Source organism: Muntiacus reevesi, chromosome 3, assembly GCF_963930625.1.
Source record: "Muntiacus reevesi chromosome 3, mMunRee1.1, whole genome shotgun sequence".
In the NCBI taxonomy this organism is placed as follows: Eukaryota; Metazoa; Chordata; class Mammalia; order Artiodactyla; family Cervidae; genus Muntiacus; species Muntiacus reevesi.
Window position 1 is genome coordinate 264,750,501 of NC_089251.1, and position 24,486 is coordinate 264,774,986.

At 37.7% G+C, this 24,486-nt stretch overlaps 1 protein-coding gene across 1 annotated transcript in view; it reads left to right on the forward strand.

The window, feature by feature from the left end:
• UGGT1 (UDP-glucose glycoprotein glucosyltransferase 1) overlaps positions 1-24,486 on the forward strand; it is a 110,252-nt gene that overhangs the window by 50,219 nt on the left and 35,547 nt on the right. The window contains exons 18-25 of the mRNA XM_065931991.1: positions 411-575; positions 12,488-12,608; positions 15,772-15,870; positions 17,143-17,166; positions 17,656-17,750; positions 19,799-20,005; positions 20,787-20,918; positions 21,706-21,836. Coding sequence (XP_065788063.1) covers positions 411-575; positions 12,488-12,608; positions 15,772-15,870; positions 17,143-17,166; positions 17,656-17,750; positions 19,799-20,005; positions 20,787-20,918; positions 21,706-21,836 — 974 coding nt within the window. The remainder of the gene's footprint in view (positions 1-410; positions 576-12,487; positions 12,609-15,771; positions 15,871-17,142; positions 17,167-17,655; positions 17,751-19,798; positions 20,006-20,786; positions 20,919-21,705; positions 21,837-24,486) is intronic.

Sequence of the window (24,486 nt, forward strand, 5' to 3'; positions counted from 1 at the left end):
GTAGAAAGGTCTGTTGTGTAGTTTGGGCTGTAGTGTATATAATTCAGAGCTGTTAGCCTGGGCTGCTTAAAAGTACCCTCTTCCCCACCTGCAACCACTTCTTGATTTATAAGGTTTTGTGGTTTTATTAAAACTCAGTAATTTTAAATTTAGATTTACCTAGTAGGATGTTAACTATGATGTTCTTTATATATATGTTGAAATTAATTTTTATTGGAGTATAGGTGATTTACAATGTTGTGTTAGTTTTTTTATGTATTTTTAAAAGAATTTTTCTATAGTTATCTCTTGGATTCTATATTTCTGTTGATTATTTTTCTTGTTAGAACATGTATGTGTAAAAAATATGCTTTGTTCCATTTTTCCCAGGAATGACAAAAATATACTGTTTTTGGTCCCATATGTTTCAGGAAGCAAGAAGTTACTATGAACAGACTGGAGTTGGTCCACTGCCTGTTGTCCTATTCAATGGAATACCCTTTGAAAAGGAGCAGCTAGACCCTGATGAGTTGGAAACCATTACAATGCACAAAATCCTAGAGACCACAACTTTCTTTCAAAGAGCAGTGTACTTGGTAAGCAGTGTTTCAGATTTTGAAAGAGAATGGTTTGCTTACATTTTTGTAGTCTCTGTATTAGGCAGTAAAATTCTTTTAAGTATCACTGTTTTCTGTACCACTCTCAACTGATTTGTAGACTCCCAGCAAATTCTGGGAGTGGAAATATTCATGAGACTTCTGTACACTGTTTTTGAAATAACTTATTGGCTTTAAGATTAAATTTTATACTAAAAATTCTGAAGAACTTAGCCATTCTAAGAAACATTTATTCTGCTTCTAAGGAATATTGACATAGAGAAATTAAAATATGCCATATGTGTGTGTGTGTGTAGTTATTGTTGACATATAACTTACGTGCCATAAAAGTCAACCTTTTAAGGTGGACATGTGGTAGGTTTTAGTATATACACAGAATTATGCAGCTGTCACTATTGTCTAATTTCAGAGCATTATTACCCCTAGAATAAACCTGACAGCCAGTAGCAATTGCTTCCCATTATCCCCTACCCTACCTCCTGGCAACCATCAATCTGTTTTCAGTCTGTGTGGATTTGCCTATTTGGATAGCTTATATAAAGGGATTCATGTAATATATGGTCTTTTGTGATTAATTTCTTTTACTTAGCATAATGTTTTCAAGACTTATCTTTGTTGGAGCGTATGTCAATACTTCATTCCTTTTTATCTCCAAATAATAGTTCCTCCAATGGACAGACCACATTTTGTTTGTGCATTCATCAGTTGATGCATATTTGGGTTATTGCCACTTTGAGGCTACTGTGAATAATGCTGCTGCGCCAAGCGATCATGTATAAGTTTTTCTATAGACATGTTCTCAGTTGTCTTGGGTATATACCTAGGAGTGGAATTGTGTGCCCATATAGTTCTATTTTTAACAGTAATTCTGTTTTTAAGAGAGCTGCCAGACTGTTTTCCAAAGCAGCTACATACTTAAACATTCCTATCAGCAATGTATACACGTTGCATTTTCTGTAATTGGTATTATCTGTCTCTTTGATTATAGGCTGGTGGGTGTGAAGTGATATCTCATGGTGGTTTTGATCTGCATTACTCAAACATGAGTGATGTTAAGCGTTGTTTCCTGTGCTTATTCACCATTTATTTCCTCTTTGGAGAAATGTCTATTCAGATTATTTGCCTGTTTTTAATTGGATTATTTGTTTTATTAATGTTGAGTTATAAGAGTTATTTATGTATTCTGGATATGAATTACTTATTATATGTATATAATTGTCAAATATTTTCTCTCATTTTCTGGTTTGTATTTTTACTTTTTGGTAGTGTCAGTTTCTTTTTTGTTGTTGCTTGTACTATTTGTATCATATGTAAGAAACCTTTACTTAATCCTAGGTAATGGAGATTTCTATATTTTCTTCTGAGTATTTTATAGTTATTTCTCTTAATGCTTAGTTCTTTGATCCATCTTCAGGTAGTTTTTGTATGTGGAGTGAGGTAGGAGTCCATCTCTTTTTCCATGTCCAATTTGAGACATGCAGCCGGATATCTTTTTGACTATTCAGTTAGCTGCCTCAGTATCATTTTTGAAAAAAATAGCCTTTCACTGTTAAATTTGTCATGGTACCCAGGTCAAAAATAAATTGCCCACTAATGTATAGGTCTATTTTTAGACCATCTGTTGTTTCCATTAACCTACTTTTCCTATTTAAGTACCTCCCAGTCTTGATTATTGTCATAATCAAGTGTGACTTTTCCAACTTTGTGTTTTTCTGTTTTTAAGAATGTTTGGCTCTTCTGTGAATATTAAATGTGTAAACATATGAATGTGAAATATATAAATGTATACTGAAGCAGTCACTATGATAGCAAAGAATGAGAAATAATTTAAATATCCAACAATATGGTGGAACACAATGCAGCCATTAAAAAGACATTAACTAAGACTATCTAAAGACATGTCTACAATGTGTTGCCATGTACCAGCAAATGAATTATATAAGGTAATGTGGCTAGGCCGATCTTATTACTGTGTATATGTGAATGTGTCTGGGTAGGTGACGTAAGTATATGTGTGTATGTGTGTGTGTGTGTGTGTGTGTGTGTGTTAGGCTGGAAATGTGCTTAGTCACTCAGTCATGTCCAACTCTTTGTGACCCTGTGGACTGTAGACTGCCAGGCTCCTCTGTCCTTGGGAATTCTCCAGGCAAGAATACTGGAGTGGGTTGTAGTGCTCTCCTCCAGGGGATCTTCCCAACCTACGGATTGAACCCAGGTCTCCTGGATTGCAGGCCATCTGAGCCACCAGGGAAACCCAGGCTGGAAATAAATAACTCAGATGAGCAGCTTTTTCATGGACAGCATGGCGAGATCATGGATGATTGTTTTTCTTTGAACTCTTCTGTATTTACCATATTTTCATCAATGAATATGTACTATGGTGCTAATTTGAAGTAAAGAAATTTTTAAAAAAGCCCTAGCCTTTTTATCACCTGATAGGAAAACTGCTCAAGCATAGAGAAAAACAATTGCTTTACAGTTTTAAGATTGAAATTATATTTAAAAAATCAGATTTGAGTTCAAAGTGAGCTTCAGACAAGATAATTATGTGCCCACTTCCCTGGTGGCTCGGATGGTAAAAGCGTCTGCTTACAATGCAGGAGACCTGGGTTCGATCCCTGGGTCAGGAAGATCCCCTGGAGAAGGAAATGGCAACCCACTCCAGTATTCTTGCCTGGAAAATCCCATGGACGGAGGATCCTGGTGGGCTACAGTCCATGGGGTCACAAAGAGTCAGACACGACTGAGCGGCTTCACTACACTTGTGGTTTTAAAACTCATTGTGTAGTTTTGAATAAATGTTACAAATTTCAACTCACTATTTGCTAAAATGAATATTTTTAGAAAGGAACTTTTCCAAATCACATTGATTTAAATGAACACCTTTGGTTTTCAATCTACTCTTTTCACTGGGCTCCTCTCTGTGGTCAGACATGCCCCATCTGCCATTTTGCATCAGGCCAGCTTACAAGACAGTTGTCTGTAAAATTTGTAAAATCTCTAGTGAAATTTGATTAACTAAAACCTTAATTAATCAGTCATGTAGGTATTTGTTTTTTAGGAGAAAGATCAAAGAAAGAGGAAATAAAATATTAGCGACTTAAAGCCGACAAAAAGTCCCTAAAACTCAGCTTTGCATGTATGCTTTGTGCTTGTTCCGTATTCAGATGAATCTTAAAATTCCAAACACAAAGAAACTTGAAAAAGCAGTTGAAAGAAAATTAACATAGCCCCAAATCTCTGATTTAGCCACCATGTTACTAGTCTGTTTTTTTTTTTTTTTTTTTTTACCAGTCTTTAATGCATACACAAAGCACATGCATGCACATGTGTATATATATTCATATATCTGGGAGGAAGGTGATGGCTGGGGGTTGTCCTTTTCTCCCAGAAGTTGTACCTGGAGTATTAATATTTGAAATGTACTGACAGTTTTTAGTTTCTGGAGATGGAGACATCATTTCTCCTTTGGAGTAGACTTCTAATGTTTCTAGAAAAAGTCCCAGTCTGGGCTGTTTAGTTCCAAAATATAAAGGACTTAGCTCATATACTGAGAGAAAATGTCAAGGTCACCATAAATATGACCTGCTGTATACTGTGACATGGCTACTAATGGAAACAAGACTATTCTTTAGCCTGACTGTGCCCTAAATGTGTCGGGGAAATGATTTTTATATAAATAAAACTTTGGACTGTTAGTATTCCTTAAAAAAAAAAAAGAAGGTTTGGCTCTTCTGTGTCCCTTTCAATTCTCTAGGAATCTTAAAATATGCTTGTCGGTTTCTACCAAAGAGAGGCCACTGGGATTTTAATAGGAATTGTGTTGAATCTGTAGATCAATTTGGGAACTGTTGACATCTTAACAATAGTGAATCTTCCAACCCATGAATGTAGGACGTATTTCCATTTACTGTCTTTTAATGATGTTTCATAGTTTTCAGTGAAGAAGTCTTATACTTTTGTTAAACTTATTCCTTAGTATTTTATATTTTATTCTTTTTGATGCTGTTGTAAATGCAATTGTTTTTTTAATTTTGGGGTAGTTTATTTGTAGTGAATAGAAATGCAATTGATTTTTGTATATTGATCTTATATGCTACAACCACGTTGAACTTATTAGTTCTATTAGTTTTTTGTGTGGGCATGTGTAGATTTCTTAACATTTTCTGTATAGAAAGCATTGTCATGTCTAGAGTGGAACTCTTGAGTTTTTCCTACTTATAGTATGTTACGTTTTGTTTTGTTTTTTACAACAAATTATGGTATTTCTGCTCTCTGAGTTTTCTGCTTTTCAAGACAACAAAATATGACTTACTCTACAGATATTTCAGGACCCCAAAGCATTGTATAGACAGAAAAAACCTCAGTATACTTAAGGATTCTCAGTGCCTTGAGAGGAAAATCAAGGTCTGGCATTCTTATAAATGATGATTATTAAAAGTGATGAAATGGAAAGACTCAAATGATTTGTCAATTTTGAGCTGTGTATTTAATTATTTGAAAATTCCCATGGTTATTTATAAAAGTAAAAAAAAAACTCCTGTATATAGTCTTCCGTCTACAAGTAGGTAATTGCTGTTTTAAGTTTCTTCTGAGTTGTTCTGAAACTTTTTTGTATCTGTATGCTAACAATGAAAATTTACTCCTTCCTAACCTTTATTCAACGTGGTAACAAATTATTAATACATAACTATACTATACCTTGTTTTTTTTCACTTAATATTATAAGTCTTTCTAATTTGGTTTATAGAGTATTCTCAGTTTTTTTAAGATAGCCATATAGTGTTTCATTAATTGGTCTCAGGAAGCAGTTTTGCCCCTCTTGGCAGCACATTTGGCAATGTATGGAGATATTTTTCATTGTCATAGTTCAGGGAGGAAAGAGGTACTACTGGCTTCTTGTGGGAATGAGTCAGGCATGCTGCTAAACCTCTTGGAATGCTCAGGACGTCCCTTCCCTTCCAAAACAGCAGGATATCACCTCCCTTTCCAAAAAGTTATCTAGTCCAAAATGTCAATAGTGCTGAGATTGAAAAACCATTTTGTGGATATAGCGTCACTGAGTTTCTCAGATATGTAAATTAACATTTTGAACTTTTTACCCTTTATTTCTTCTATTAGTCTTTTGGTTTGTGATGAGTTCTGACACCACACAGCCCAGAGTTAGGACATAGTCCTAACAGATTAAGGACATAGTTCTTCACAAGATTGTCTTTGTTTTAGACACTAGACACAAGTTCAGAGATCCTCAGGCCACCCTTACTTATGATCAAGTAGCTACGAATGCAGGTGTTCCCTCAGTTATGGTAATTTGCTTGAATGGCTTACAGAACTCAGGATAGTGTGGTTTTTACAGTTAGCATTATTACAGTAATAGAATATATATCAGAACCAGCTGAAGTCTGAGGTGCACACAGCAAAGCTTCCGAAGATTCCAAATGTAAATATTCTATGTCTTTTCCCTATGACGCCAGGTTATATTATCCTTCCAGCTCTTTGATGTGGGATATAATTGTTCTGCAGTTTGTGGGTCGTCTGCTTGGTGGCTCTGTGGTGGGGCTAATGGGGCCCTCCTCCAAGAGGGCTTATGCCACAGGCTGTGTGACCCAGATCTGTTGCACGCAGAGCCCCTGCCTCTGCGACAGGCCCCTGCTGACCTGCATCTTCACAGGAGACTCTCAAACACAGGTCTGGCTCAGTCTCTGTGGGGTCTCTGGGTCCTGGTATGCACAAGGTTTTGTTTGAGCCCTCCAAGCATCTCTGGTGGGTATGGAGTTTGATTCTAAACATGGTTTCGCAACTCCTACCATCTTGCTGGGGCTTCTCATTTGCCCCTGTACGTGGGGTACCTTTTTTGTTGGGATCCAACATTCTCCTGTCACTGGTGGTTCAGCAGTGAGTTGTAAAGAGAAAAACAAATGCAGAAGGCAAAGTGGTTGTCTGAGGAGGCCTTACAAATAGCTGAGAAAAGAAGAGAAGCTAAAGGGAAAGGAGAAAAGGAAAGATACACGCATTTGAATACAGAGTTCCCAAGAATAGCAAGGAGAGATAAGCCTTCCTCAGTGATCAGTGCAAAGAAATAGAGGAAAACAATAGAAAGGAAAAGACTAGAGACCACTTCAAGAAAATTAGAGATACCAAGGGAACATTTCATGCAAAGATGGGCACAATAAAGGACAGAAATGATATGAACCTAACAGAAGCAGAAGTATGAAGAAGAGGTGGCAAAAATACACAGAAGAACTATACAGAAAAGATCTTTACAACCCAGATAACCATGATGGTGTGATCCCTCACCTAGAGTCAGACATCCTGGAATATGAAGACAAGTGGTCCTTAAAAAGCATCAGTACGAACAAAGCTAGTGGAGGTGATAGAATTCCATCTGAGCTATTTCAAATCCTAAAAGATGATGCTGTGAAAGTGCTTCACTCAATATGTCAGCAAATGTGGAAAACTCAGCAGTGGCCACAGGACTGGGAAAGGTCAGTTTTCATTCCAGTCCCAAAAAAGGCAATGCCAAAGAATGTTCAAACTGCTGCACAATTGCACTCATCCCACATGCTAGCAAAGTAATGCTCAAAATTCTCCAAGCCAAGCTTTAGCAGTACATGAACTGTGAACTTCCAGATGTTCAAGCTGGATTTAGAAAAGGCAGAGATCAAATTGCCAACATCCGCTGGATCCTCGAAAAAGCAAGGGAGTTCCAGAAAAACATCTGCTTTATTGACTATGCCAAAGCCTTTGATTGTGTAGATCACAACAAACTATGGAAAACTCTGAAAGAGATGGGAATACCAGACCACCTTACCTGCCTCCTGAGAAGTCTGTATGCAGGTCAAGAAGCAACAGTTAGAACTGGACATGGAACAACAGACTGGTTCCAGATTGGGAAAGGAGTATGTCAGGACTGTACATTGTCACCCTGCTTATTTAACTTATATGCAGAATACATCATGTGAAATGCTGGGCTGGATGAAGCACAGACTGGAATCAAGATTGCTGGGAGAAATATCAACAACCTCAGAAACACAGATTACAGAACCCGTACGGCAGAAAGTGAAGAAGAACTAAAGAGCCTTTTGGTGAAAGTGAAAGAGGAGAGTTAAAAAGCTGGCTTAAAACTCAAAATTCAAAAAATGAAGATCATAGCATCCAGTTCCATCACTTCATCACAAGTAGATGGGGAAACAAGGAAACAGTGTCAGACTTTTATTTTTGGGGGCTCCAAAATAACTGTAGATGGTGACTGTAGCCATAAAATTAGAAGATGCTTGCTCCTTGGAAGAAGAGTTATGACCAACCTAGACAGCATATTAAAAAGCAGAGAGATTACTTTGCCAACAAAGGTCCATCTAGTCAAAGTTATGGTTTTTCCAGTGGTTATGTATGGATGTGAGAGTTGGACTGAAAGTTGAGCACCGAAGAATTGAACTTGAATGCTTTTGAACTGTGGTGTTGGAGAAGACTTTTGAGAGTTCCTTGGACTGCAGGGAGATCCAACCAGTCAATCCTAAAGGAAGTCAGTCCTGAATATTCATTGGAAGGACTGATACTGAAGTTGAAGCTTCAATACTTTGACTACCTGATGCAAAGAACTGACTCCTTGGGAAAGACTCTGATGCTGGGAAAAACTGAAGGCAGGAGGGGAAACGGGATGACAGAGGATGAGATGGTTGGATGGCATCACCAATTCAATGGACATGAATTTGGGTAAACTCTGGGAGTTGGTGATGGACAGGTAAACCTGGCGTGCTGCAGTCCAAACGGTTGCGAAGAGTAGGACATGACTGAGCAACTGAACTGACTGAACATGTGGGGTACTGCCATCCAGGGAAGTTCAGTCAAGTTTTGGTATCCAAAGTTTTTACTGGGGCTTCCTTACGTAGCTACTGATCAAAAGCTTTTAGGTTTAATTAGGTGCCCAGTTGTTTTTTGTTTTTATTTTCATTATTTTAGGGTCAAAAAAGATCTTGCTGTCGTTTATGTCAAAGAATCTTTTTAGTGTGTTTTCCTTTAAGAGTTTTATAGTGTCTGGTCTATATACATTTAGGTCTTTAATCCATTTTGAGTTTATTTTTGTGTATGGTGTTAGGTAGTATTCTAATTTCATTCTTTTACATGTAGCTGTCCAGATTTCCCAGCACCACTGATTGAAGAGGCTGTCTTTTCTCCACTGTCTGTTCCTGCCTCTTTTGTCATAGATTAGGTAGCGCAGGCATGTGGGTTTATCTTTGTACGTTCTATTCTGTACCATTGGTCTATCGTTCTGATTTTGTGCCAGTACCATATTGTTTTGATTACTGTAACTTTGTAGTATCATTTGAATTCAAGGAATCTGATTCTTCCTCCTCCATTTTTCTTTCTCAAGATTACTTTGGCTATCCAGAATCTTTTGTGTTTCCATACAATTTGTAGAATTCTTTGTTGTAACTCTGTGATGAATACCATTGGTAATTTGATAGGAATTGGATTGAATCTGTAGATTGCTTTGGGTAGTATATTCATTTTCACTACAATGAGTCTTCCAATCCAAGAACATGATATATTTTTCATTCTGTTTGTGTCCTCTTTTGATTTATTTCATCAGTGTTTTATAGTTCTCTGAGTTCAGGTATTTTACTTCCTTAGGTTGATTTATTTCTTAGTATTTTATTCTTTTTATTGTGATGGTAAATGGGATTGTTTCCTTAATCTCTCTGTCTATTCTTTTGTTGTTAGGAATGCAAGTAATTACTGTGCACTAATTTTGTACCTTGTAACTTTGCTTCTGTTTCATTGACTATGCTAAACCCTTTGACTGTGTGGATCACAACAAACTGGAAAATTCTTAAAGAGATGGGAACGCCAGACCACTTTACCTGCCTCCTAAGAAACCTGTATGCAGGTCAAGAAGCAACAGTTAGAACTGGATATGGAATGGACTGATTCCAAATTGGGAAAGGAGTACTTCAAGGCTGTATATTGTTACTCTGCTTATTTAACTTATATACAGAGTACATCATGTGAAATACTGGGCTGGATGAATCACAAGCTGGAATCAAGATTGCCAGGCGAATATCAACAACCTTAGATAAGCCACACTAATGGCAGAAAGTGAAGAGGAACTTAAGAGTCTCTTGATGAGGGTGAAAGAGGAGAGTGAAAAAGCTGGCTTAAAACTCAGCTTTCAAAAAATGAAGATCTTGGCATTCAGTCCCATCACTTCATGGCAAATAGATAGGGAAACAATGGAAATAGTGACAGACTTTATTTTCTTGGGCTGCAAAATCACTGCAGATGGTGAATGAAGCCATGAAATTAAAAGATGCTTGCTTCTAGGAAGAAAAACTATGACAGACCTAGACAGCATATTAGAAAGCAGAGGCATCACTTTGCTGACAAGGATCCATCTAGTCAAAGCTATGGTTTTTCTAGTAGTTGTGTATGGGTGTGAGAATTGGACCATAAAGAAGGCTGAGTGCTGAAGAATTGATGCTTTTGAACTGTGGTGCTGGGGATGACTCCTGAGAGTCCCTTGGACACAAGGAGATCAAACCAGTCAATTCTCAAGAAAATCAGCCCTGAATATTCGTTGGAAGGACTGATGCTGATGCTCCAGTATTTTGGCCACTTGATGTGAAGAGCTGTCTCATTGGAAAATACCCTCATGCTGGGAAAGATTGAAGGCAAAAGGAGAAAGGGGCGAGAGAGGATGGAATGGTTGGATGGCATTCATTGACTCAGTGGCATGAGTTTGAGCAAACTCTGGGAGATAGTGAAGGACAGGGAAGCCTGGTGTGCTGTAGTTCATGGGGTTGCAGTCCAGAGTCGGACATCACTCAGTGACTGAACAACAGCAGCAGCCTCACCATATTCACTGATTAGTTCCAACAGTTTTCTGGTGGAATCTTAAAGGATTTTCTGTATATAGTACTGCAAACAATGACAGTTTTACTTCTTTTCCATTTTGTCATCCTTTTATTTCTTTTTCTTCTCTGGTTGCCATGATGAGGACTTCCAAAACTATGTTGAATAAGAGTGGTGAGAGTGGCCGTTGTTGTCTTGTTCCTGATCTTAGGGGAAATGCTTTCAGCTTTTCACTATTGAGAATGATGTTTTCTGTGGGTTTGTTATATTTGGTCTTCATTATGTTGAGGTAGGTTCTCTGTATGCTCATTTTCTGGAGAGTTTTTTTTTTTTTTTTTATTATAAATGGGTGTTGAACTTTGTCAAAAGCTTTCTCTACACCTTTGAGATGATCATATGATTTTTACTCTGTGTTAATATGATAAAACACATTGCTTGATTTGCATATATTGAAGAATCTTTGCGTTCTGGGATACTCAGATGTGTAAGATTCAAAGTATGTATAGAGGTATAAATGAAGCAAAATTGTCACTTAAACATTCCTGTTCCTCACTGTTCATTTTTCTTTCTGCAAACAGTCACTGTGTGTGTGTGTGTGTGTATGTTTGTAGGTGAGCTCCATTTAAAGGTATGTATAATTTTGATAGATGTTGCCAAATTGCTCTCCTTCAGTTAGGCTTTTATAATAGAGACCAAAGTTATATACATGTGCTTACATCTATACTGAGTCATCGAGTACCTTTGTAAGTCTTTTGAATTGTGTAGTTGGTTTGCTGCTGCTGGTGCTAAGTCGCTTCAATTGTGTCCGACTCTGTGCGACCCCACAGACGGAAGCCAACCAGGCTCCCCCGTCCCTGGGATTCTCCAGGCAAGAACACTGGAGTAGGTTGCCATTTCCTTTTCCAGTGCATGAGAGTGAAAAGTGAAAGTGAAGTCGCTCATTCCGTGTCCGACTCTTAGCGACCCCATGGACTGCAGCCTCCCAGGCTCCGCCATCCATGGGATTTTCCAGGCAAGAGTTGGTTTGTATGCTCATTATTGGCTTGTAGTTTGACATGTCATATGTGAGTTATTGCTCTTGAGATAAGTAGCCACAGAAGATGCCTGAATGGATTTTTTTAAAGACTTGACTGTGTATATTTGATTCACATCTGTTTCCCCTGAAAATCATGTTGAAGTATGGTTTTATATGAAATATTTTCAGTGTGAAAGTTATAAGTTTCCACAGCCACATATACTAGATCACCTTCATGAAGTACAAGTATTTCTATAACATGAGAAGTATGAAAGGGAAGAGTTAATGATACATGGTTTCTTCAGTGTAATCGTGACCCTAGAAATACAGGATTATTTGGATGCCTGAGATTGAAAAAGGCTTGGGGTAATTTTTTTTTTCAAAGTATATTAACTGCTTTAGTGGAGTCATTTGCTTTCTTCTTTAGAGAGAAGCTTACTGTGAGTAGGTCTCAAGATGGATTTTTGCTTGTGTTAACTCCAGTTTCTCAAGCTGTCTTGTTTCTGTGACAAGATTGAACAAACATGGGTTTGCATTTCACATGCACTTCTCATTAGCTCTGTGGCTCTGAGTAAGTCATTTAACCTTTCTGTACCACATCTAGCTCACATTGTTGAATGGATTAGAAATACTGTACATAAAGAGTCTTGCTTGGCAACAACAAGAACCTATAATGGGGTAATTTTTATTTTTAGCTGTTACTAGTATGTCAGAAGATAATATAAAGTTAGTGAGTTCTTAGTTCCTAATAAACTGCTATTGATCAATGGCTCAGTGGGTAAAGAATCCGCCTGCAGTGCAGGAGATGCAGGAGACCCAGGTTCGATCCCTGGGTCAGGAAGATCTCTTGGAGGAGGAAATGGCAACCCACTCCAGTATTCTTGCCTAGAAAATTCCCTGGACAGAGGAGCCTGGTGGGCTACAGTCCATGGGGCCACAAAGAGTCTGACACGACTGAGTGACTGAACACTACTCATATTTGTTTAATGTGCATCTTACCTGAATCCTGTTTCTTTTTTTCCTGTAGGGTGAACTGTCCCATGACCAAGATGTGGTAGAGTATATCATGAATCAGCCAAATGTTGTTCCACGAATCAACTCTAGGATTTTGACAGCTGAGCGAGAATACCTGGACCTAACAGCAACCAGTAAGTAACATTTCAGGAGCACTTTAAGCTTTTTTGATTTGTCTTTCAAAATCCTGTATTTATTGGATTCTAATGTTCAGAAGATAACCCAAGATTGTGATACAATTTTATGTAAACTCTTTGTACCTTGATTTCATTATATGAGCCTCTAAATTTACAGGAGTTTCCTCCAGAGGAGAGAAATTCTTCCTGGATAAACCTTTGTAAACTCTGAAAGTTATTCAGTGTCTTTTAAATGCCAGCTCAACATAGGCACTAGATGGTAGGAATGGTCCTGGATTATTGACTTTCTTACAGTCCTAAAGCTCTTAAGCAGCTGTTTTCTTCCTAATTTTGCTGTCAGTTTCAGCAATAATATTGACAAATATCTCAGAGAGCTTTACTCAGACTTAAGAATGCCTTTTTAATAAATAAAGCTTCATTGAGAAATATCGTACTTGCCATAAAAGTCAACCGTTCAAAGTGTAAGTTGTAATGTGTACTGTTTTTAGAATATTCTCAAAGTTGTGATCATCACGCTATCTAATTTTAGACTCCTCCAGAAGAAATGATGTACCCCATTAGTAGTCCCTCTCCATTTCCCACTTCTCCTGTCCTTCAGCAACTACCTAATTTAGTTTCTCTTTCTGTGGATTTTTCTGTTCTGGATATTTTATATAATTGGAAGTTTTTTGTGACTGGCTTCTTTCACTAAGCATAAAGGTTTTTAAGGTTCATCCACGTTGTAGCCTGTCTCAGAACTTCCTTTTTATGACTGATTCATTTTCCATTGTATAGACAGGCCATACTTTGCTTATCTGTTCCTCAGTTGATTAATGTTTAGCTTGTTTCCACAAGAATACCTTTTTGTAGCTCATGAAACTGAATACCGGAAAAACAAACAACCCAGTCAAAAAGTGGGCAAAATACATGAACAGATATTTCTTCAAAGAAGACATACAAACGGCTAATAAACACATGAAAAGTTGCTTAGCATCACTGATTAGTAGAGAAATGCAAATCAAAACTACAATGAGATATTACCTCATACCAGTCAGAATGGTCATCATCAAAAAATCCACAAACAATAAATGCTGGAAAGGGTGTGGAGAAGACATCCCTTTTGCATTGTTGGTATGAATGTAAATTGATACAACCACTGTGGAAGACAGTATGGAGATTCCTCAGAAAACTGAGAGTAGAACTACCACATGACCCAACCATTCCACTATTTGGTATATACCCCGAGGAAACCAAAATTGAAAAAGACACATGTACTCCAATGTTCACTGCAGCACTATTTACAATAGCTACAATATGGAAGCAATGTAGATGTCCATCAACAGATGAATGGATAAAGAGACTGTAGTACATATATACAATGGAATATTACTCAGCCATATAAAGGAACACATTTGAGTCAGTTCTAATGAAGTGGGTGAACCTGGAGCCTATTATACAGAGTGAAGTAAGTCAGAAAGAGAAAAACAAATATTATATATTAATGCATCTAATGGAATGTAGAAAGTTGGTACTGATGAACCTATTTAAGGGCAACAGTAGAGACACAGACATAGAGAACAGACTTGTGGACATGGATGGGGGAGAAAGGGGAGGGTAAGATGAATGGAGAGAGAAACATGAAAGCATATACACTACCATGTGTAAAACAGATGACCAATGGGAATTTGCTCTGTGACTCGGGGAACTCAAACTGGGGCTCTGGAACAACCTGGAAGGGCGGGACGAGGAGGGAGGTTAAAGATGGAGGGGACACGTGCATACCTATGGCTGACTCATGTTGATATATGGCAGAGGTCAACTCAATATTGTGAAGCAATTTTCCTTCACTTAAAAATAAATAATTTTGGAAAAAAACAAAATAAAACACAATGCCTTGTTAAGAAGTTAACCCCAGGTGCAGTTTGTTATTTTGCCTTTGCTAGAGACTATGGAGGCCACTTTAACAAACTGCAGGAAATAAAATAGAGATATCATTGTTTGCTCAGGAAATCTCACTGGGGAAGAAAGGATATGTGTAATGGTGAAGTCAAAACCAAGTGTGTTTGTTGTGGTAGTGAGTACGATAAATATATAGATCTATTTGTGATTGGTACTTTATTCCTGCTATCTCTGTTCTACTTGAAACTAAATTCCTTTTCTTTCAGGCAGAAAAAAATGGTTAAATATAGGCAGAGGAAAAATTCACATGTATACTTACATTTGAAAAAAAAAAGTAGTTAAAAAATACTTTTTACCTGAAGAATTAGTAGTGCAAGACAGGTGGTGTTATGAATCTTCATCCTGTTTGTTGTTTCCATCATTGTAAATTAAGCTGTAAAGAGTTATCTTTGGAGTACGGATGAATAAGGAACATAAAAACAGTTCTGTGTTTTGGGATATCTTTCTCCATTGAGTGTTACCATCCTCAGCTGTGACATGGTGCTAGTCCACAGTGGCAAGGACGTAGTCCACTTGGTGAGCATTTTGAAGCTGTCAGTGAAGGAGTAACTGGCGTCCTCCTCAACCCAGTGGATATCGCTCCATCATCTGCACTGCTCTTGGCCTTTGCTGTCCTGCAACTGAGTTTTAAGGCCATGGTGCTTCCTCTCCTCCCCTGCATATAGCCAGCAGTATGAATGGACTATGTCTGTCGTAAATTGCTTACCATTACTAAAACATTGATTGAGTGGATAGTAGGCCCTCGGTGTGCTGTGTTGAAAAGATAGATGGGTGTGTGGGTGTACAGACCAATAGATGGGAGGGTGGGCAAGCAAGCTGTGCTTGGAGGGTAGGGTACAAAGCAGGGCGTTTGTATTGGGGTGTGAATAATGCAGAGACCTGGGATGATGGCTGGAGATAGAGGGTTTATGATACCAGGCTGGAGACCACTTTGTAGGTAGGAAGGAATTACGAACTACTTAGAGCAAGAGAGTGACTTCATGAAGCTGGAATTTTGGTAAGAGTAATCTGAGGTGAAATGATTAATAAGAGCAATTGCCCATAGGCACTAATAGGGAAAATATATATCTAAAAATGACCTCTTGTTTCTTTTAAGGTTAAAATGTTATTGTGATAGACATGAAATAACTAAAATATAAGTTTTCTTATATGTTAATTATAAATCTGCTTTAATTTAAATCTGCATGTTAATTATAAATCTGGTTTAATTTTTTTTTTTCAGATAACTTCTTTGTGGATGATTATGCTAGATTTACCGTCTTGGATTCCCAAGGCAAGACTGCTGCTATAGCCAACAGTATGAATTATCTGACTAAGAAAGGTAATACATTTTAGGCTTACCTTGGATTCAACTTTTTTTTTTTGTATTTACAAAAATTTAGTGTCTATTGAGAAAGCGATTCCATAATTTCTGTTGATTTTTGGTATAATTATTTGAGTCTAGAAATTAACCTATTTAAATTTAATTTGTATATATATTTGAAAATTCAGATGTTATCTTTATAAATTTTGTGTGCTGTGTGTGCTGTGGTTAGTCGCTCAGTCATGTCCGACTCTTTGTGACTTCATGGACTGTAGCCCATCAGGCTCCTCTGTTCATGGGATTCTCCAGGCAAGAATGCTGGAGTGGGTTGCCATGCCCTCCTCTAGGGCATCTTCCCAAACCAGGTCTCCTGCATTGCAGGCGGATTCATTTCTGTCTGAGCTACCAGGGAAGCCCAAGAATACAGGAGTGAGTAGCCTAACCCTTCTCCAGGGGATCTTCCCGACCCAGGAATCGAACCAGGGTCTCCTGCATTGCAGGCAGATTCTTTACCAGTTGAACTACCATAGTAGACATAAAAGGCAAAAGGAAAATTTTTTTCATGGTTCAGAATGGGAAAAGAATTATGTAAAAATGGCTTAATGGACTGCAGATTGGTTTGACTCACCTCTTCAATGACATTGGATTACATTTTTAGGATTTATAAGATAAGTGAAGTGAAAGTCGCTCAGTCATGTCCAACTCTTTGTGACCCCATGGACTATGCCGTCCATGGAATTCTCTAGACCAGAATACTGGAGTGGGAGGCCTTTCCCTTTTCCAGGGGATCTTCCCAACCAGAGATCGTCTCCCACATTTCAGGTGGATTCTTTACCAGCTGAGCCACAAGGGAAACTTGGTTCAAGAAATCCTTGTGTACATTTTTAAACTGATTTTGATACAGAGTTCTTTATGCAGAGCAAAATTATGTAAAATGATACCCTTTTAATGGCAGGCAGATGTTTTTCCTCTCTGGTCACATTTATTACCCTTTCAAAGCACCGACTGTCATTTAGGGTAGCTATTTTTATTACCATGGTAGCTTTCTCCCAGAGAGAAATTCTGGCTTTTCAAATGTATATTTAAATACAGGCAATTGCTCCATTTGGTTCCTCAAAGAAATTGATTCTGAGGAGTCCTTGTATAGTTCTGTAACACAAATGGGACTAGGAACCAGAAAAAAAGCATAGAGGATGTTGGGCATTATTTAAAATTTGTCTCTTAAGTTGGCATTAATTAGAGAAATGACATTTTCTTTTCTTCTACTCTTTTTCCTTTACTTTTGTCCAGGAATGTCCTCCAAGGAAATCTATGGTAACTTTAAACTTCAGAATGTTCTATTCCTTTTATTAATTTTTATTATCTTATGTGGTTCAGGCACTGTTGTAATTCAGAATTTATCGCTACTTTATTGGAATGTTTCTGGAACCTGTGGGTAACAGATAATTGATCAATGCAGATAAGTTCTGTATGTTTGTAAAGAGTTATATTTTAGAAAGTTACAAGTGAATATGATTAAAGACTGTCATATGTTACCCGCACTTTCAAAGACTCTTTTTCATTTTACATGCTAACAGATGCCCAAACCAAAATAAATTAATAAATGCATGTTTCTAGTTTCTAATTAAGCCACATGGAAGGTTTTCATGCTTTCATTGTAGTATCAAAGTTTCGCTGCTTTTGCTTTGTATCTTTATTTCTTGCATGGTTTGCAGAAATCATTTGACTTAAAAGCAATACTGAAACATAGGATGTGCTTTCTCCCCTCTTCCCACTCAGTATTTTGTGTTTCTTTTTCTACAGATGATTCTTTTATTAGGCCAGTAACTTTTTGGATTGTTGGGGATTTTGATAGCCCTTCTGGAAGGCAATTGTTGTATGATGCTATTAAACATCAGGCAAGTATCTACTACTTCAGTCTGTATCTTTGTTTGAGGCTGCAGTATCTTCATGAACATCTGTGTGCTGATAATATTCTGGTGGGGAGGCTGAATCCTGCATTTTTAGTGCTTGGGGAAAAGAAGTGTTGTTTTCTCAGAGGTCTGGCAACTATTGAGAAAGCCTAGAAGACTGCAACATTCTGACTTTTTTTTCTTTAAAAAATTTATTTGTTTATTTATGACTGTGTTGGGTCTTTCTCTGGTTATATTGAACGGGGCCTCTTCTTCATTGCTTCATTGCGGTGCACAGGCTTCTCATTGCAGTGGCTTCTCTTGTTACAGACCATGGGCTCTAGGCTGCAGCTCAGTAGTTTTGGCAAACGGACTTAGTTGCTCCACAGCAATGTGGGATCTTTCTGGAGCAGGAATCGAACCCATGTCCCCTGCATTGGTAGGCAGAGTCTTAACCACTGGACCATCAGGGAAGTCTGGGAATAGATTCGTTTAGAGGAAAAAATAACGAGACATAGACAAGTTTTTAATTGTACGACTGTTCATGCCTTTGCTGAAGAGATGCTGCAAGGTTCATTTTGTATATTGTGTGGAAGAGACAGAGTCCTTACCTTGACAGAGGTCCAGATATGGGAAAAATATTACTTAGGCACATCAGCGCCTGTGTAATAGAAGTTGGTGTAGGCATGCAGAGGGATGCATATACAGGTGGCCTGAAAGCTAGGCAGGGTATCACCTGTAGAAGTGGAGTGAGTAGCAGTGGTGGACAGCTGAAAAAATATCACCTCTTCCAGACATCCTCATTGTCAGGGAGAGAGATGTTACATTTCCTGAGTGGTTTCAGATTGGATCTTCATCCAGGTTTCGCACCCCCCGACCTGTGTCCTCTTACAACCCTGTGTCCCAAGGAGGCTCACTGAAATACTGATGTACTGAATGCCTTTATTGTCCAAAGTAACAGACTAGATGGTGTGGTCAGTTCAGAGTTGTGTTGTGAGCAGTCCTGGAAGGATGATATACGTATAATGCATTTTTAAATTGATAAAGCTTGTGCGGTGGTAAAGTGGGAGAACAGGGAGTGGGTAATGGAGGTGATACATAGGTTTAGAAGACAAGCACAAATTAATAGGCTGTACGTTGTCACCAAATGAATGCACCCATGTGACCACCACCCAGGTACAGAAAGAGTCACCTGAAAGTATGGCCCTGCCTGTGGCCTCGTCACTGTCCCTCTCCTGTCCTTCTCCTCGTATCCTAGGTTTGCCTCTTACTTACTTTGTTTAAATAGACTCTTAGAATATTAATATGTGTTTGTTTGCATTTGATTTCTTTGCTCAACATTTTTGAGATTTACCCATGGCTTTCCAAGTAGTGGTAATTAGTTCTTTTTCATTGTGCATTGGCTGTACCACAGAGTTCTGTTTGTTTAGTCTGTTTGATGGACAGTTGGTTTGTTTCTAGTTTGGGGCTAGAAGAATGCTGCAGTGAATACTCATTATACGTGTTTTTAGATACACATAAGTATGAATGATACACATAAGTATGAATTTCTGTTGCTATGGCCCTTTTTTTCGTTTTTGGGGTCCTAGATATCTTCTTCCACATGAATTCTTGACTTTTTACCCAAGGAGAGATTAATTTTTGCTAGAAATCGGTGAAGGCCATGTGACTGAAGGGTTTGCTGAGAGCCCTTCAAGAGGGTTGTGACTTATGGTAGTTAAAGATGGGTGTAGTTGGGATTCACATGACCAAGTGAGGCATAACATGCACAAGAAGAATGCAAAGTGTGTTGGGGAAATACAGGACTCTGACAATCTGTAATGTATACCGTATTTACAGAAATGGCAAGAAATGAATTGGAAAGGTAGGTTGGGGGCCAATTCATATAAGGGTTTGATGCCTACTTACAGCATCTTAATTTTATTTGGTATGCAGAGGAGAACGACCGAAGGCTTAAGTGTTATTTGCTACTTGTGGAATATGACTGATGTTAATGCTGCTTTTTAAGTTCAAGACATCTACCATATAACCCTTATTTCCCATTTTGTAAATAGAAATCCAGTAACAATGTTAGAGTAAGCATGATCAATAATCCTAGTGAAGATATAAGTTATGAGAAAACTCAGATCTCCAGAGCAATCTGGGCTGCTCTCCAAACACAAACCTCCAACTCTGCTAAGAATTTCATCACAAAAATGGCCAAGGAGGAGACTGCAGAGGCCCTGGCTGCAGGAACTGACATCAGGGAGTTCTCTGTTGGGGTAAGTCTGTGTATTGCATGAGGCTGCCTTGTTTTGTTATTTAGAAGTTCATTCCTATGGGCTGATTTGTCCTGTTCCTGTTGATGTCAGAATTTGTGATTGTAGTTCTGAGCTCAGAGAATATTTTTTAAGTTAGAAGAGTCTTTCCAATAAATAACAATTCTGCGATTTTTCCTTTACTTCGCTTTAAACTTACTAGGTTTCATGATGTGCATACATGAGTTTATGTATGTTTTTAAGCACAGAGCCATTGGTTTTGTAAGTTTTTAAAAGGTAGATAGTGTTTGACTTGTTTGTAAAGCAAAGAAAAATATTTGCTTCTAGAAATTTAAGCTACTTAGTGAGTTAGAGGCTTATGTGTTCTTGATATATTTCCAGTATAAGTCCAAGTTAATTAATTTATATATTACATACTTTTGATTGTTGTGTAGTTTTAAAATTTTTTATAAAATGATGAATGTATTTGATGTTTCAGTTAGAAAAAAGGTTCTCTGTTGAAATTAACAAGATTTAAAAATGCATAATAAAGGTACCATGAATTATAGTTTGCCAATTGAACTACCACATAAAGGACCAGGAAAAGGAAATAAGCTATTACTTGTTAAGTGGGAGGTTGGGAAAAAATGGGAGGAAATGTGGAAAACGGAGACATCATAAGGTTAATTATTAAAATTATTCATAACTTTCCACTAGAGCATTTTATGATTTATTCATATGGTTATTAATTTTTGTGGTTTTCCTAATAACAGTTACTTTTCCTTAATAACAATTGCTTTCCTAGGGCATGGATTTCAATCTTTTTAAAGAGGTCTTTGAGTCTTCCAAAATGGATTTCATTTTGTCTCATGCCATGTACTGCAGGGATGTTCTAAAGCTGAAGAAAGGACAGAGGGCAGTGATCAGCAATGGAAGGGTGAGGATTTTGTCCTGAGACAAGGTTGCCTTCAAATTAGATTAGTGAACAGTCTTGGCAGCATTCTTCTCTGAAGCTAGTAAACTCTTCAACAGAGCTACTTTTTCCAAAGGTGATTAGGGCTGAGGCAGTGCTGATGATCATTGCTGCTCCCTTGTTTCAAAGGAAGTTTGCTCGTTTGGACACAAATGTCCTTATGTGAAACCTTCCTCCTGTTTAGTTTTGCCCTGCGATTGTGTAAGATGGTGAGAGTGTGGTTGCTCTCAGAACATAAATTCCTAAGCCCTTTGATACATAAAGTGTTTGTCCCATGTGGGGATTATGTTTATGGTTTGTGCAGTTTATGTGAACTTAATTGGTTTATGCTTAGAATACTTCATAAATATCTGCAGACGTGAAAATGAGACTAGGCAGATATACTAAACTTGAAACTCTTAGCACTTAGGGTGAACTCTCTGGTATCTACCACTGCATTTCTATTTTGGCTTTTTTATTATATTCAGTGAGAATTAATGAAAAATATTGCTGTTTTATTTCAGAGTTTGCTTACTGTAAAAATAGTGTAAAATATTCAAGTCTACACTCTGTTGAGTATAGAGGAATTGATAAATGGATAGCCATATGAATTAATTTGACTTTTATTTTCACTTTTTTCATTGATTTAACTTAGACATAAACACGTTTTGGGTTTGTAAAGTGATTTGGTTTGTAAGGTAGCCTGAGGACAACCAAGGGCTTCTCTGCAGCCCGCTGATTCCAGCACTGACTACCCTCCTGTCTTTCACAGATCATTGGGCCACTGGAGGACAGTGAATTCTTTAATCAAGATGATTTCCACCTCCTGGAAAATATCATCTTAAAAACTTCAGGACAGAAAATCAAATCTCATATTCAGCAGCTTCGGGTAGAAGAAGATGTGTAAGTTTTGCCATAGAAGTTAATCAGTCGAGTCATAGGGGCGATGTTAATTGGACCTTTTTCATGCTTTAAAAAAAATTTTGAACATTTATTCCAAGATGTTTTATCTCTAGCTTTAAAATATAATAATTGTCTTCATTTCAGGTTTACTTATTTTTGCTTCTACTGAAATGAGTTAATTTTGCAGCAAGCTGTTTTAAGAACTGAATTAGTTCTCTCCATTTTGATTTTTTAAAAGTTTTTGATTGTGGAAAATTTGAAACATGCAAAAGTAGAGGGGTGATTTTATTTCTTTGGAATACTTATGGAAAGACATACGTTTCCTCATTATCTCTTTAATTAGCCTTCAGTTTTATTTTCAGGAAAAAAAAGGCAAGTTAAGTGTTTCTTTTTCTTTATTTACTAATTATTGAATAATGAGTTTTTGTTATATAGTCCAAAGGTGATGGTGATGAGTTGATTATTATTGGTTCTTTATCATTATTTTAATCCTTTTCAGTGTTATTACTAGCTTATGTATTTTAATAAGTTATTTCTCAAAGGAAGAAAAGTGATTATTTAATTGGTCTATATACCTGCTGTGTAACTGGAGCTCATATTCATATTCACATGGTTTTTGGCATTAAATATCAAATGGATGTGTAATTGGAGGGTGTATGTTTATGTTTAATGTTCATGAACCATGATACCTTTTTCCACAGAGGCTCTCCCATTTTACTTTCCCATCAGTGATGCATAAGGGTTCTGATTTCTCCACGTCCTCATCAACATTTGTTATTTTTTATTTTTTTTATAATACCCATTCTAAATGGGTGTGGTATCTCCTTGTGGGTTGATTCATACTCCCCTGATAATTAGTGATCTTGAACATCTTTTCATGTGCTTAATAGACCATTTGTCTATCTGGGAAAACATCTGTCCAAGTCCTTTGCTCATTTTTAACTATTTATTTTGTTGTTGAACTATAGGAATTCATTTATATTCTGGATATCAATCCCGTATAGCTGTGTGATATGCAGATGTTTTTTCCCCACTCCACGGATTGACTTTTCACACTCTTGATAGTGTTCTTTGATGCATAGTTTGAGGATATAGAATTTTTAAAGTTTTTTTGATTTTTCTTTTCTTCATCTATTTCATATAGCATAATGTTGCAGAGTTCAATGTGCATGTCTTAGTGTTGACTTTGATAGCTACCAAAGTAGCCTCTTTACCAAGTTTTATGTGATATGAGAAGGAGTCTTTTTTTTATCTCAGCCAAACTGGGGTCACAGATAAACAGGTTTTGTTCTACCTCATTTAGTGTTCCTTGTTTTAGCCTATGAAACACCTCGGATACAGGCCAGGAGCTAATCTATGACTTGGAGCCACTGTGTCACAGGCATAGGCTTGACGTATTCCTTGGACTACTCCCTCTCTGTCTTTGGATCCTGTGGAAGAGTCCCTTGGAGTCCTTGTGGACTATATAATTGCCAGACTATGCACAAAAGACTTGTCTTTAAGCAACTAGAGATGTACTGGGTGGGTACTGGGTGGATATAGACAAATAAGGTAGCTTTGGGCTTCCTTGGTAGCTCAGTTGATAAAGAATCCGCCTGCAATGCAGGAGACCCTGGTTCGATTCCTGGGTCAGAAGATCCACTGGAGAAGGGATAGGCTACCTGTTCCAATATTCTTGGACTTTCCTTGTGGCTCAGCCAGTGAAGAATCCACCGGCGATGTGGGAGACCTGGGTTCGATCCCTGGGTTGGGAAGATTACCTGGAGAAGGGAAAGGGTACCCACTCCAGTATTCTTGTCTAGAGAATTCCATAGACTGTATAGCCCATGGGTTGGCAAAGAGTTGGACACAACTGAGCAACTTTCCCTTTCCCTTTCACCTTCAAGGTAGTTATGGGGCTGCCAAAAGATTGATGCTAAAACTTGTAGGGTTTTCAGAGTGACCTTGCTTGCCTAGAGTTTTCCTTAGTGCCAGGACTGTTCCACCTTGGAGTGGCCCCTTGTGACAGCCACAGCTTTCATGCCTGACCCAGATCTGCAGCTAAGAGGCCATCCTCAGCTTCCTAAACCTCAGTTGTGACCTCTTTGATCAAAGGGCTCATCCCAGGCCACGTTAGTGTCCCTTGACATATTTTGTGACAATGTTGACACATCACAGGAAACAGATGACCTACTCTATTTTGTTTTCAGAGTTAGTATTGAGAAGTGCCAGGGGATGTAATTTGATATAGTTGTTTGGTTCAGTGAGAGAATGGATGGGCTAGCTCAAATATTTTCACGAATATACTCAAATATATTTTAGTATTCTTAGAATTCAATCCTTGGTTCAGCAGACTAGAGCATTTTCTTTCAGTCTCATGATTTAGTGCAAAATCTTCCTTGGTTAGAAATCAAGTTAGGGGAGGAGTGGGGAACGTGGAAATGCTTTTCTAAGTTGTTTAATGTTGATTGTAATAGTGTAATAGATAATGATGTATCCATAAATATAATACTATGCAGTTATTGAAAATATTGATGTACCCCAACAAAATAATGTTTGTAGTATATTATTAAATGAAAAATCAGGTTACCAAATAATATAGTACCACTTTTGTGTGTGTATGTATATATATATATATATATTTTTTTTTATAATATGGAAGAATTATGAA